This window comes from Asparagus officinalis, chromosome 3, assembly GCF_001876935.1.
Source record: "Asparagus officinalis chromosome 3, Aspof.V1, whole genome shotgun sequence".
Classification (NCBI taxonomy): Eukaryota; Viridiplantae; Streptophyta; class Magnoliopsida; order Asparagales; family Asparagaceae; genus Asparagus; species Asparagus officinalis.
Window position 1 is genome coordinate 17,856,563 of NC_033796.1, and position 16,268 is coordinate 17,872,830.

At 35.9% G+C, this 16,268-nt stretch overlaps 2 protein-coding genes across 2 annotated transcripts; both read left to right on the forward strand.

The window, feature by feature from the left end:
• LOC109832114 lies at positions 10,085-10,751 on the forward strand. The gene has a single exon (XM_020399552.1). It carries the CDS (start codon positions 10,150-10,152, stop codon positions 10,549-10,551), a length of 402 nt encoding a protein of 133 aa, XP_020255141.1. The 5' UTR covers positions 10,085-10,149; the 3' UTR covers positions 10,552-10,751.
• On the forward strand, positions 14,635-15,868 carry LOC109834697 (pentatricopeptide repeat-containing protein At1g61870, mitochondrial-like). The gene has a single exon (XM_020402725.1). The coding sequence runs from the start codon at positions 14,635-14,637 to the stop codon at positions 15,763-15,765; it is 1,131 nt and encodes a 376-aa protein (XP_020258314.1). The 3' UTR covers positions 15,766-15,868.

The following is a 16,268-nucleotide window of genomic DNA, read 5'->3' on the forward strand; positions in this document are numbered from 1 at the left end:
TGGATTGATTCTGGTTCTACCACTCATGTTTCAAATACGATGCAGGGATTCCTTACGACCCAAACCATAAGTCCAAACTTGTTTTTAGACACTGGACATCATTTAGATCTTTTTCAAACTCTTTATGTACCTACTGTTTCTCGCAACTTAGTTTCCTTGTCTAAACTTGATACCGTTGGTTACTCTTTTAAATTTGGAAATGGATGTTTTAGTTTGTTTAAGTATAATCATCTTATTGGTTCTGGTGTTCTCTCTGATGGTTTATACAAATTAAGACTTGATAATCTTTTTGCTGAATCTCTATTAACCTTGCATCATAATGTTAGAACTAAACGAAGTTTAGTGGATGAAAGTTCAACTTATTTGTGGCATAAACGTTTGGGACATATTTCCAAAGAAAGAATACAAAGATTGGTAAAGAATGAAATCCTTCCTAATTTGGATTTTACCGATCTTGGTATTTGTGTGGATTGTATTAAAGGAAAACATACAAATCATACAATTAAGAAAGCCACCACAAGAAGCACACAGCTCCTTGAAATAATACACACCGATATATGTGGCTGGTCCATTTGCTAAATTTCTTAAAAAACGTGGCATATGTACTCAGTACACGATGCCGGGTACACCGTAACAAATGGTGTTGCAGAAAGATGTAATCGTAAACTAATGGACATGGTTAGGAGTATGTTGAGTTATTCCTCTTTACCCTTATCATTGTGGATGTATGCTTTAAAAACCGCAATGTATTTGTTAAACAGGGTTCCTAGTAAAGCAGTTTCAAAGACTCCTTTTGAACTATGGACAGGAAGGAAACCCAGTTTGAGACACCTTCATGTTTGGGGTTGTCCTGCGGAAGTACGAATTTATAATCCACATAAAAAGAAACTGGACTCAAGAACAACCAGTGGTTTCTTCATTGGTTATCCAGAAAAATCTAAAGGGTATAGATTTTATTGTCCTAGCCATAGCACTAAAATTGTTGAAACTGGAAATGCCAGATTTATTGAGAATGGTAACATTAGTGGGAGTATGGAACCACGTAAAGTGGAAATTCAAGAAGTTAAAATAAATGTTCCTTTGCTTTTAACTTCTTCTCAAATTGTTGTTCCTACAGTTGTTGAACAGTTTAACGACTTTCAAGAACAACAAATAAATGATCAAACACTCTATGAAGACGTTGCCACCAATGAACCTGCAATAGATGTACCCCATGAAGAAGTAGCATTACGAAGGTCTCAAAGACAGAAAAAATCTGCTATTCCTGACGATTATGTGGTTTATCTACAAGAATCAGAATTTGATCTTGGAATTGATGAAGATCCGGTTTCATTTTCACAGGCCATGAAAAGCCATAATTCTGATAAATGGTTTGATGCCATGAAAGATGAGTTGAAATCAATGGAGCATAATGAAGTTTGGGATCTTGTAGAATTGCCTAAAGGTTGTAAAAGTGTTGGATGTAAATGGGTCTTTAAGACCAAACACGACTCAAATGACAATATCGAACGATACAAGGCTAGACTTGTTGCCAAAGGTTTTACTCAGAAGGATGGTATTGACTATAAAGAAACATTTGCTCCTGTTTCGAAAAAGGATTCATTTAGAATTATTATGGCCATTGTGGCTCATTATGATTTAGAGCTGCATCAAATGGATGTGAAAACCGCTTTTCTAAATGAAAATTTAGATGAAGAAGTTTACATGGACCAACCCGAGGGTTTTTCAGTTGAAGGAAAGGAACACATGGTGTGTAAGCTTAAGAGGTCAATATACGGACTGAAACAAGCTTCCCGACAATGGTATCTTAAGTTTAATGATACTATTACATTTTTGGATTTAAAGAAAACATCGTTGATCGATGTATATATCTAAAGATCAGTGGAAGCAAATTTATATTTCTGATTCTGTATGTTGATGATATCTTGCTTGCTGCTAATGATCTTGGTTTATTACACGAGACCAAGAAATTTCTCTCTAAGAACTTTGAAATGAAAGATATGGGTGAGGCATCCTATGTGATAGGAATTGAAATATTCCGTGACAGATCACAAGGATTGTTAGGGTTGTCTCAAAAGTCATATATTAATAAAGTTCTAGAGAGGTTCAAGATGGATAAATGCTCTGCATCTTGTAGTTCCAATTCAGAAAGGGGATAAATTCAGTCTTATGCAATGTCCAAAGAATGAATTGGAACACAAACAAATGGAACAAATTCCTTATGCATCCATCGTTGGGAGCTTGATGTATGCTCAGGTTTGTACAAGACCTGACATTAGTTTTGATGTCGGAATGCTTGGTAGATATCAAAGTAATCCAGGATTGGATCATTGGAAAGCTGCAAAGAAGGTATTGAGATACTTGCAAGGAACAAAGGATCATATGCTCACTTATAGGAAATCTGATCACCTTGAGGTAATTGGATATACAGATTCAAATTTTGCTGGATGTTTGGATACTAGAAAATCCACATTTGGCTATCTGTTTCTTCTAGCTGGAGGAGCGATCTCGTGGAAAAATGCGAAGCAGTCTGTCATTGCTGCATCGACTATGGAGGCTGAGTTCGTGACATGCTTTGAGGCCACTGTTCATGGATTATGGCTGCGGAATTTTATTTCAGGACTTGGAGTTGTTGACAGTATTACCAAGCCGCTGAAAATTTATTGCGATAATGCTGCAGCAGTCTTCTTTTCTAAAAACGACAAGTATTCGAAGGGTGCTAAACATATGGAATTAAATTACTTTGCCGTTAAAGAAGAAGTTCAGAAACAAAGAGTGTCAATTGAGCATATTGGCACAAATCTTATGGTTGCGGATCCGTTGACAAAAGGATTGCCTCCAAAGACATTTAGTGAACATGTTGAAAGAATGAGCATTATTGAAAACCATTACTAACTTTTAAGTAAAGTTCATGCTCTTTATGTATTTGACACTTTGAGCTCATCTAAATATTGTTTTTGATACTTTACTGCATCCTGCTTATTATTGTTAGTGTATACATGAATGATTATGTGAATATTAACAGGATATGTCTTTGACAAGGACATTATTGTTGGACCATTATGATAAGTCTTATTACTGGTTATGTTTGGTTTAAAACTAATATTGTGATACATGGAAGGGACTATGTCGATTTAGCTGCGTACGACCGCCATGATCCTTATTAGTTTTCTACTTATTGATGATTGATGTTTTGATCAATATGATGATGGAATTAGCTTATACTTTGCATATTATGTTGTATTTTTAAATCATGAAACATGAGCCAAGTGGGAGAATGTTAGAATTTTTGTGGCCCATATTTCCCACTATTTTGTAACTAACCACATTTTGCAAAACCACCTTTAGTGGTAAAGTTAACTTTCTCACGTTTTTGTTAGTTTAAGAAAATAGTCATGTTTTATTTAGTTACATAACTAATCATGTTTTTATGCCTAATTCCTATTGGTCAATTAAGGCAACTACTCATGTTGATGGAGTATGAGTATTTTTCTATTTAAAGACTTGGTCCTCTCTCTACCTATGTGTGTGAAAATTTCTCTCCATCAAGAAAATTTTCGGAATATTTTAAGAGGGTTAAGAGAGAGAAACGCAAGTCTTCAAGGTTGTACATCTTTGAATCAATTTCTCTTCAAGTTTCAAATCATGGATCAATGTGCGTTTTCCTTAATTAGTTGTTCATAGTGATAATCATTTGTTCTAAGATCTTGGTATTATGATGATTAAATCAAAATGAAGTTTGATTTGCTTAAGAGTTATGTTTATAATGCACTCATAGATTAAGTGTGAGATTATGGCTTCACTAAACATATATAAATCATTTTGAATAAGGTTACTGATATAAAATAAGAAGGTTCTACCAACTCTACTTCATAATTGAATTGTCAATAAATTAAATAATAATTTGGAGTTCTTTGCTAATAATGTATTAATATAACCAAATTAAGCTAATTATGAAAGCGAACTAATGTTGATAGGAAGGATCGATATTAAAAACCAAAATTTAAAGAGTACATATGTAATTAGTGTTATTAATAAATAATTCAGTAAAGTGCAAGTTTTCAAATGATGTACGGGAAAAGACCTTTAAAACAAGATGAGTGTATAAGTTCGATCTGTAAGGTTTGAACCAATGCAATTCATATCGGAATACTTCATCAGATATTCATCTATACTTTAAAATCTTAGCAATAGCCGTATATCAACTTTTTTTGCCTGACAATTGGAACCTAGGTCCTTCAAATTCGATTTGTATAACCTGGATGCATCTAAGACCCCAATTCGTGACACTGACACTGTAGAAGTTTTTGTATGAACTCAAATACTAATTTAATGTGGAGCCAATTGTTGATACTTTTTTGGGAGAATCGGATCGTGCGAAATCCAGGCGATCCCGAAAGAGATGATTATTATTTTTTGATAGATTTTGATGTGCAATGTTTTTATTTTAGGAAGTCGATCTATTTCTTTTTAGAATAACTAATTTAGTATTTTTGAATTGTTTCATATAGATTCCTAGCATTGGCTTTTATACTATTTTGAAGTTTTATATCTCAGATTTTTTAGGGCTTGTGCCGTATTACTCATACGAGAACTAATAGTTATTTTCTACTATTATCTTTTTATTGCGCTTCCGCTGCGTCAAAACTTTATTAAGATACCCATCAATTAACAAATAAAGAAGAAGAAAAAATATGGGTGTCGGTTGAGGATTATGAGACTTTAGGACCCCTGTCTGATAGAAAATGATTAACGCACTGAATTGAAATTAACTCATCGATTATTTAGAAGTTAGAACATGCTAGTTTCCAATATGAACGAATTTTAAAATTTCGCCCTGAATAATCACGAGGGAATCATTATTAGAACACATGAAAAATTGTTCCGAATAAACTTTTGCCCTCGGTTGACTGTATTCCGCTGTATTTTGCAGGCTTTTTAGACAATTAGTGCATTGTCTTAATTGTGTGACTCACACTTTTAAACCAAACACACCACTGAGTCAAGGACACGTTACAAGTTTTGGTTCCTCACTACTTCGTGGCCGGTCAAGTTTTGTGCGAGACCTAACTGGCTAACTTATCTTTCAAATAGATCATTTTTAAGAGATTATATAAAAAGGAAAAAAGATGGGAAAAATGTGTCCAGGCCCCAAAAGCAGAATGTTCATGTGACCCGCCCCCTTGTATTTTGCCCCATGTGATTCAGCCCCAAAAAGTACCATTTAATATTTTAAGGCCCCTCCACGTCAGCAGTATAAAAAAAGAGATTGTATTTTGAAAAAAAACCCGAAATTACCCCTCCACTTATCTTCCCTAGACGTCTGGTCCACAAACTACATGGAAAGTCACGCCCATTAATGCAATCTGATGGAAAAAATAGAGGGAAATTTCCCGCCCTTTTTTGAACTCTATCATGAGCAATAACTCATGTTAGTTCTAAGTTATTTAATGTTAGTTCTAAGTTATTTAATGTTAGTTCTAACTTATTTTATGTTAGTTCTAATTTAGTTCTAATTCATTTTAGTTCTAATGTTAGTTCTAAGTTATTTAATGTTTGTTCTAACTTATTTTATGTTGTTCTATGTTAGTTCTAATTTAGTTCTGACTTATTTAATGTTAGTTCTACTTCCAGCTAGTGTTGGTTCTAATATAAGCGTTAGTTCTAGTGGCTATATTAGTTCTAGTTGAGCTCCTGTTAGGACTGACACGATACCTGTTAGAATTGATACTGGAGAAGCTAGAACTAACACATCATCAAGTAGAAGTAATATGACATTTAGACCTAACAATTACGCTGGAACTAACGACTTAAATAAATTAGAACTAACACGATACCAGTTAGAACTAACACTAGAGAAGCTAGAACTAACACATCATTAAATAGAACTAACATGGCGTTTAGACCCAACAATTACGTAGAACTAATGACTTAAATAAATTACAACTAACACGATATCTGTTAGAACTAACACTAGAACTAACACATTAAATAAATTAAAACTAACACGAGCTGGTAAAAATTAGAACTAACCACATTAGTTCTAATTTATACAAAGTTAGTTCTATTTTATAACAAGTTAGTTCTAATTTTATACCATGTTAGTTCTAATTTTATGCCACGTTAGTTCTAATTTATGCCAAGTTAGTTCTAATTTATACAAGTTAGTTCTATTTTATAACAAGCTATCTCTAAATTATACAATGTTAATTCTATTCTGGAGCGTGTTAGTTCTAATCTATACCATGTTAGATCTATTCTGTAGCGTGTTAGTTCTAATCTGCACAGTGTTAGTTCTATTCTGTAGAGTGTTAGTTCTAATCTGCACAGTGTTAGTTCTATTCTGTAGAGTGTTAGTTCTAATCTGCACAGTGTTAGTTCTATTCTGTAGAGTGTTAGTTCTAATCTGCACAGTGTTAGTTCTATTCTGTAGAGTGTTAGTTCTAATCTGCACAGTGTTAGTTCTATTCTGTAGAGTGTTAGTTCTAATCTGCACAGTGTTAGTTCTATTCTGTAGAGTGTTAGTTCTAATCTGCACAGTGTTAGTTCTATTCTGTAGAGTGTTAGTTCTAATCTGCACAGTGTTAGTTCTATTCTGTAGAGTGTTAGTTCTAATCTGCACAGTGTTAGTTCTATTCTGTAGAGTGTTAGTTCTAATCTGCACAGTGTTAGTTCTATTCTGTAGAGTGTTAGTTCTAATCTGCACAGTGTTAGTTCTATTCTGTAGAGTGTTAGTTCTAATCTGCACAGTGTTAGTTCTATTCTGTAGAGTGTTAGTTCTAATCTGCACAGTGTTAGTTCTATTCTGTAGAGTGTTAGTTCTAATCTGCACAGTGTTAGTTCTATTCTGTAGAGTGTTAGTTCTAATCTGCACAGTGTTAGTTCTAATCTGTAGAGTGTTAGTTCTATTCTGCACAGTGTTAGTTCCGTTCTGTAGAGTGTTAGTTCTAATCTGCACAGTGTTAGTTCTATTCTGTAGAGTGTTAGTTCTAATCTGCACAGTGTTAGTTCTAATCTGTAGAGTGTTAGTTCTATTCTGCACAGTATTAGTTCACCAAGTTAGTTGTAACTTATAGCAAGTTAGTTCTATTTTATACCACATTAAGCGTTATTTTATAACAAGTTAGTTCTAAATTATACCACGTTAGTTCTATTTTATACCATGTTATATCTAATTTATACAAAGTTTGTTCTATCTCATATAATAAGTTAGTTCTAATTTTAACCATATTAGTTCTAATTTATCCCAAGTCAGTTCTAATTATACCAAGTTAGTTCTATTTTATAACAAATTAGTTCTAATTTATACAAAGTTAGTTCTATTTTATAACAAATTAGTTCTAATTTATACCAAGTTAGTCCTATCTTATAACAAGTTAGTTCTAATTTTAACCACATTAGTTCTAATTTATCCCAAGTTAGTTCTAATTATACCAAGTTAGTTCTATTTTATAACAAATTAGTTCTAATTTATACAAAGTTAGTTCTATTTTATAACAAGTTAGCTCTAATTTATATCAAGTTAGTCCTATCTTATAACAAGTTAGTTCTAATTTTAACCACATTAGTTCTAATTTATCCCAAGTTAGTTCTAACTTATAGCAAGTTAGTTCTATTTTATAACAAGTTAGTTCTAATTTATACATGAGCTTCGATAGAACAAACATGAGCTAACTCTAGTTATTTATGCCATTTTTTAAACTCTATCAATAGCTAACTCATGTTAGTTCTAACTTATTTCATGTTAGTTCTAACTTATTTTCATGTTAGTTCTAACTTATTTTATGTTAGTTCTAATGGCAAGTAAGAGCTAACTTTAAGTGGAACTAACATTAACACTTTGGCTACTTGGTCTAGTGGTAAAGCTTGGGAATTTGGAGAGGAGGTTAGGAGTTCAAGCCCATGCAACTACAATATATATTTAAAGGTCTTTGATTGGGCCTTGGGCCTAACATTCCAGCCCTTAGAACTAACATTGAGTTCTTTGTTAGTTAGCCCAATGTTAGTTCTAGCCATTAGAACTAACATTCCAGCCCTCTTGGGCTCTTTGTTAGTTCTAGCCATTAGAACTAACATTCCAGCTCTTAGAACTAACATAACAGTCCTTAGAACTAACATTGGGCTCTTTGTTAGTTCTAGCCATTAGAACTAACATTCCAGCCCTTAGAACTAACATAACAGCCCTTAGAACTAACATTTATAGTTCTAATTTTCCTTGACCCCCCTTTCAAATTCACAGGTTCTTAGATTCTTTAGTCGACTTTTAATCACATTATCTTCAATTTTTAGCTAAATGTCGATATGTCTGAAGATTCAATGTGAGCTTTTGAATTTCTGCTGTTAATCTCTTATACAAAACTCTGTCAATCACCAAATCACACAAGAAAAATGCATTAAAGAAAAACCCAAACTGCTGTTCAAGAATCCAAGGAGATCTCATTTCAATTAAATGAAAGAGAAAAACTACAAAAATCCAATATCGATTCCCTTCATAAATTACAAGAAAACAAGAGCACTATCTTGATTAAGACATTGATTTGGGTAAAGATATTCCGTAACCTAGAAAGGGGAGAACAACGATGCATCAGACCAAAGCCCCAGGCTCCGTCAGCTCGCGGGTCCCCGGACCATGTTCCGTGTTTGTTGTTGAACCCGCGTTCACGAGCTGTTTCTAAGATGACTCCCCGACCTCCGACTCCATGACCACCGTCCTCGCCTTCGCCTTCCACGACCTCCTCAGTCTGATCATTTTCAGCGGCCATGACGGAAGTGAGAGAGAAGGAGAAGCTGAGAGATAGAGTGGAGAGAGAGAGAGAGAGAGAGATGGGGTTAAAGGGATGGGCGCAGTTACCAAGCTCAATCAAATCAAAGGGTAAATTTGTAACTTTTGTTGGGTTTTTCTCAGGATCTGGTACTTTGGGGCCTTAACACAAATACAATGTGTATTTGGGGCTAAATCACATGGGGCAAAATACAAGGGGGCGGGTCACATGAACATTCTGCTTTTGGGGCCTGGACACATTTTTCCCAAAAAAGATTGTGCATATATTATTATATATAATTTATGCGTTTAGATTTGTTTGCTTGCTAGCTAATTGACAATGATGACGGAGACTCATCTCAAAACCGTGGGTTTTTGCCCTTTGGGCGCCGCCGCTTCTTTGTGCTTATCTCAACTCCCATCAACTTTGTTTGAAAAACAAGCGTCGCCCCTCGGGAAAAGAAAAACATCCATAATTATAGATGATCACATGTCAAATTTCATCCTAAAAAGAAAGCACACTTTGACCCAAATCTAAGATAGCTATCACTAACAAAAGGAAAATGTCCAATGGTTTATCATATAATTTTCAATCTAAAAAGAATTTTTCAGGATATAATTTTCATTTTGATCATCCTTTACGGATAGAAGCATTATATATTCTAAGAATTTATCTGCTCAACTAACACTAGTATCAACCAATCATTTAATCAGATCAAGAGAAAGGTTATCCAATAAAAAAATTTAACATGTCTGTACCCATGTTTTTCCTATTTATCCATTTCGTTATTATGTTTAGTGCCATATTAATCCTTTACAGATAGAGGCATTATCTAATCATGTAATAATTCTCATGTGCTAACATTAATATGTTTATCCTTTATGGGTATAGTATTATCTATTTGAAGATAATATCTTATCAGAAACATCCCTATGAGATTGGGATGGTCTACACCACAAATAAAAGATTTGTAATTTTCAAAGTAACTATCTCTGAATTGTATGGATCAATCTTTTCCTGTGGGCATTATGATAGAATCCTTACTCGAGATTATCTATTCAACTATCGTCTAATCATTTTAAATCTGATAAAGAATAATACTATCCAGTAAAACAAAAATATCTATTGTAAAAATCTCCATATCCATCTTTTCCCCTTATTTATCCATTTCATATCTAACATTTCAATAATCTTTACCTCCAATTATCCAGGTCACCAACCAAACAATATTCACACGCCACCTAAAAAATTTATTTGGAGCCCCACCTCCACCTCCTCCTCCAAATCCTTTATAACCACCTGAACCATCACCCCCCCTTCTCAATTTCTCACTATTTTTTCCCCTCTCAATATAATCACCAGAATCTTCTATTAAAAACATTGAATCATGAAGGCAACAAGCAAACTAGGCAAGTGCTTGAGAGCCCCAATCCGAGTCCTGACCAGCGTCCGCGACTTGTACATTAAGGGCATGAACGGGTGCGCGGGTAGAGTTCAGTCCGCGGGTGCGTTGGCCTACCCGTCCTTCACCGAGCTCAACTGCGTTTATAGTAACTCGGCGAGGTCGAGCGCCAGCGACGACGATCTCCGCGAGCTAATACGGGCTGCGTCGGTGGGCCGGGTCCAAGGCCCAGTTAGGCGAAGCCAGAGCGTTGTGGTCGGAAGAATTGATGAGGATGAGCCTTGCGAGTTTAAAGAGGATGTTAAGGTGGGATCCGATTTGTTATTTCCTAGAAGTAGGAGTTACGCTGTTGGGGTCAAGAGAATTAGGACCAAGGTTTTGGTTTGATTAAGGTGTGTTTTCATTTGGTTTATTTAATTTAAGGTGGTGATTGGGTGTGTAAAGGTAATTAATGGCATAGTTAGATGCATTTCACTATTTTCGGGTTTGTGTTTTTTTCCTCCTTTTTTTGGCTTAATTTTTGTTGGGTTTATCATTTACTTTTCTTGGTTTGTTAAGCGGGATTGTGAATTTGTGATGTATGTTTACGAGTTTGTGCTATTTTCAGTTTTCTCAAGTATCTCTGACTTCGCGTTTATGAAAATGTAGATGCTAGAAAGTATAACTCTTCAACTTTGGTAAGGATCTTAATTTCAAGAGAATTAATTAAACAGCAAGAACATAGGACGGAGAAAATTACTTAGATGAATTTTCAAGAACATAGTGACTTTAATTAAGTTTTTATCTTTTTATTGTTTGTTCTGAATGTAGCCTTGATGATATAGATACTGGCTTATTTAATTTAACATTTGGGCCTGACAGATGATAAACTCAAATTTCTACTTAATTCTATTATTTTTCTTATTCTTTAGTATAAGAACTAGCAAAATTGTCGGAAAATAATGGTTAAGTACTCTTCTTAGAAAAATAAATCTTCTTCAATTTGGGGATAAAAGTATTTTTAGGAGTTGTAATATACATGAATTACGCACTTTCAAATAAATACCACAACTCACAGAATTTGTTATTAGGTTTCAGCATTCTTGTAAATTTTTTTTAAAAAATTAATGACTCCAATTATTAATTCTACTCTTTGTCAAGGATACTCATTTCAAAATAATATAAGAAATGAAGGATCTAAAAGTAATTTTAATAATTTGAGGGCAATAGCTTTAGTATATAAATAAATTTATGTTCACAAATGAGTTTAAAGAATTAAATTGGCTATAATAACCTCCTTTTTCACATATTAAGAAGTTTTTGGGAACCCCTCATTCTTTTAAGCTTTTAATGGCTGTTACTGCTATCAGTGATAAAATCGAGAAGCCTGGTCGGAGACCTGCATGAATTTCCAACTAAGAAAAATTAAATTAGTGTGATCCTAGAAGATAAGAGAAGTATCGCTTTTAATAACAAGAAAAGGTTGCATAAAGCAAGCCAAAATGGATAAGTCACGAAACTCATCATCAGCACCAACAATTCCAAGCTTTGAAATTATTTTCTTCTTTCCCCCATATGCATCTACTTATGATGTTTTTGTCTCTCTCCGTAGACTTCCCGACATTTAGTTTTTCAACTACTCAACATCACGTACGAAATAACTCTTGGGCTTCTTTGATGTCAATCCGCCACCAACAATTTTGCTCACATGACACGGCGCGTGTTTTTCTTCATTCATTCACAAATAGTCTTTATGCCTGATGGTGACTAGTAAACCACAGATCAATAACATTCCCGAGTGTGGCATTCGGTTATACATACTGAAGATATTGGGCGTTTTCCGCAAAAAACATTACTGGGTGTCTACTGAAAAGTTTGAAAGTTTTTGGGTGTCTAGTGTAATTTTCCCTTTCTCCAAAACTTGTCGGGATTGGCAAAGAACTTAATAAATGTTGGTAAAAAACTTATAAGAATTAAATGAATCTCTACTATCTATAATCTAAGTAACAGTTTTGGGATTGGCAAAGAACTTTATAAATGTTGGTAAAAAACTTATAAGAATTAAATGAATCTCGACTATCTATAATCTAACGGGGCCTTATAACGATTATTGACTTACGCTGCTTCGCAATGAACTTTTTTCACACTTGAGTTATAACCTGATAAAAAATGCGACCCCACTTGTCGACAATCAGCTGAACCTCTTAGAGAGTCAACCTACAATCTTAAACGGTTAGATGTTATTTCTAAATTCCTATCCAAGTTTGTGATTATCAACAAAAAAATTAATGCGAGATGGGCTTGTATTTATCCATTTCCGTGTGTATCCAATTTCCAAATAAAGTGAGATCGTACGTATAAAGAAATTTCCCATCTTATTACAATCTTCAAATACAACATGGCTCGCCAAATAATTGAACGGTGACTCAAATCAAATTTAATTGCTTTCATGTCTTTGAGCTCAGATCAACACTTCTTCTATATATCACTATCAAAATTATCACCTAGTTCGGTGGTGCACAAGTTGAGAGTTCTGGATGGTGACGTCTTGGCCAATTCGGTGAGATACATTGTCATCAAAGCTGTTGCCATCGCCTACGAGCACTAGAATATATCCACGAATAAGATTAACTTGGCCATTGATTGGCGCGGAGTTGCGGAGCAAACGCGAAGGGCGATTATCTCTAGGAAATTAGTAGATAACTAAAACTCTAAAAACTGAAGATAATATTACTTAAGAAGACTATAAATTTAATAGAATAGAATCAAAATAGAAGTTTGGAGTTATCTCTAATTTGTGTTGGACGGTGTATAATTACCCGTACATTTTCATGAATAAACAATTATAGGAGAACTATTTTTTTAAAGTAGAGCTCCTATCAGACCAACCTATTTACGTGAGGCTCATCTAAGCCATTAAGGAAACGGTGAAATGTTAAAACCGTCACTTAACTTGACATCCCTACGGCTCGGAACACCTTGCATGGATTCATACTCTTTTTTTCATTTTCTTTTTTTTTCCCCTCTTTGATTACACATGATTTTTCTTGAAATATATATTTGGGTTCTTCAAACTTTGTAACTAACACGTCCCGTCCTTTCCGTTGTTGGATCCTGTTCTCCAAGTGATCAATAATGACGATCCAAATGAATCCAAGCTGGGCTCGGCCTTTTGTACATAATAATAATAATAACAAAAATAAAAGAGGGGAGCCTAAATTGGGGATATTCAAGTGGACCGAATGGCCTAGCGGGCTTTGAGTCTTCTTGAATATACGCGCCTTCTAAATCATGTGTAACTACAAAACTATTGCCAAATCTCAATATATGCAAAACCACCTTTACATCATTAACTTTAGATGGAAAAAATTTCTTCAAATCAACAAATCATTGAATTTGTTAAATATGACGAGTAAAATTTTAACAATTCTTTCATGATATTTTTACATTACAGTTACGTGTTAGCATGTTGAAGTTGATATTTATTGGTTGGAAGTAGTTTTGAAAATACAGATTGTTACAATATGAAAATGGCTAAGTGTTAATCCTCTCCCAATGGTTGGCACTTGTCATGTATTAGCTAATGTACCGAATAAACTCGGCCCTTCACAAGACCAGTCAAATAACGCCATCACTTGACTCTTTCCAACGAGGCTCGAGTCGAAAGGTGTCCTCACTCTGGTTCTATGTTTAAGGCTGACTCAATGCCTCTTCATTTCGCAAGACCAAGTCAAAGAGCTCTCAATCCAGAATGGCCGAGTTAAAAGGCATTGTTTATCTACTCTCTCGCAAAATTGAGACGAAAGGTGGTCATTCACGAACTCCACACCGAGAACCGATCACTATCACATTAAATACATGGTCAGAATCATCATTACATCAACCCCAAAAGTATTAATGACTTATTGCGCCCCATCATCATTGTCACCATCACATTAATCGCAGAGGTGACTCGTACCACCTACAGCCGACGCTTGTAAAATATAATAAGCCGTCTGCTTGGACTCGATCGAAGTTACGAAATTACCCTCCTGGATCTGCTATAAACGGGTGCACTACCTACTGCATGAAGGTAAGCAATCTTTTGCAACATAACACATAGAATTTATACTTTTATCCTCCACTTAACATCACTACTGACTTGACCGTCGGAGGCATCCCCGAATATCCCAACTCCGATCCTTTTACGTGTTTTCGTGTGCAGAACTGTGACCAATAATCAACCAACGGAGAAGATTGAGGAATTCTAAAATCCTACATAACTCACGCTAAATTCTGATGTTTGATATCAGACATCAACACAGACAAAGCTGTAATTTTGCAAATATATATATTTTGATAATTTTACAATTATGCATGATGCCAAGGGTATACATAAACACCATCTGGCTTTGCCCCATCCGCAGCATCTATCTCCCGTCCCCTCCGGCCCGCTCTCTTCTGTTTTTTACGCGTGCAGGGCGGCGGCGTCTTCAACTTCTCAATCGCACGATGTTTCATCTCACTCCTCCTCTCCGCCGCTGCAGCCGCCGCCATTTCTCCTTTCTTGGCTCCAATTCAACAGCTCCATGTCCGCGGCAGCCGAGCCAGAGTGGAAAGAGCCCTTTCCCTCCTAAAATCCGAAAAAAACCCAGACGAATCCTCTCCATATGCACCTCATTCTTCTCAACAAAACCACCCCCTTCTCTCATCTCGACCGCTCCATTCTCTCCGCCGCCATCACCTCCCTCTCCTCCACCACTCCTCCTCCTCCATCCGCTCCCTCCTCACCTCCCCCTCCCTCCCCTTCCCCTCCACCTCCCCATCCTCCTCTTCGGGCCAAGCAACATGCTCGACGACGCCATCTCCACGTTCCGGGCCAACAAAAGCAACACTACTCAGTCCCTCAACGCCCTTTTATTCGCCTGCATCCTCTCCGACAACCACGGCCTCGTCCCTGATCTCTTCCGAGATCTCCCCGCTCGCTATCGCATCACCCCTAATCTCATAACATACAACACCCTCCTCAAGTCCCTCTGCCAAAATGGATCCTCTTCGTCTGCCTTCTCGGTGTTCGATGAAATGTCGAGGAAGGGGGTTAAGCCCAATCTGACTTCGTTCACTATAGCTCTTGCTGGTCTTTACCGTGATCAAAGATTGGATCTTGTCGACAGATTGCTGAACTTGATGAAGAAGCACAACTGCCATCCCCGGCTTTCTGTTTACAATGTTAGGGTTCAAGAATTGTGTAAGCTTGGGAGAGTTGGGGAGGCTGAGGAGCTCTTAAAGGAGATGAAGCCGAATTGGGAGACGTACCATCATTTGATACTTGGGTTTTGTGGTGTGAATGACTTGGATGAGGCCAAAAGGGTTTACGGGGAGATGAGGAGGAGAGGGTTAGTTCCTGAGAGCGGTTGCTATTTCACTTTGATTCATTATCTTTGCAAAGGCGGGGATTTTGAGTTTGCGTTGGGAGTGTGCAAAGAGAGTATGGGGAGGAATTGGGTGCCGCGCTTTTCGACGATGAGGAGACTTGTGGATGGACTTGTGAGTATTTCCATGGCCGATGAGGCTCGGGAGATAGTTGCCAAGGTGAAGGAGAAGTTCCCCAGCTCTGCTCATTTGTGGAAGGAGACAGAGTAGACTTTAATTGGTCTCAGGTGTTTATGCATGGCCTTGAGTTGAGGAATGCCAGCCTTTGTCTAGGGGTGGAAATGAACCAAATAATTAACAAATGGTTTGCTAATTTTTTGCTTAGTTATAATTATATCCGATTCAATAGTTTATTTAATAGTAAATAAATAGTTTTAGCATTCGGTTCATAAACAGACATAATTTAACCAGATGTGTAACCGATTTGTTTGACAATCGAATATTTACTTAAGTGTTTCAGTTCTTCTGATTCGTATCATGACGTGCATGATGCTATGTTTTTGGACCTATTTACACCTACTTCTATACTAATTTTGACAGACTTAATTCTCATGTCAGTTTTTAAACCAAATTCCATTAACCAAATAAACCCCTTGTTATTTTCTAAAACCGTGAAAAGAAATTACTATGTGCTGAGTTCATTGGACGATTGGTACTCGGACTTTTATATAAATTTCGATGATGGCATTAGTAATACCCTTTTCTATACGGAA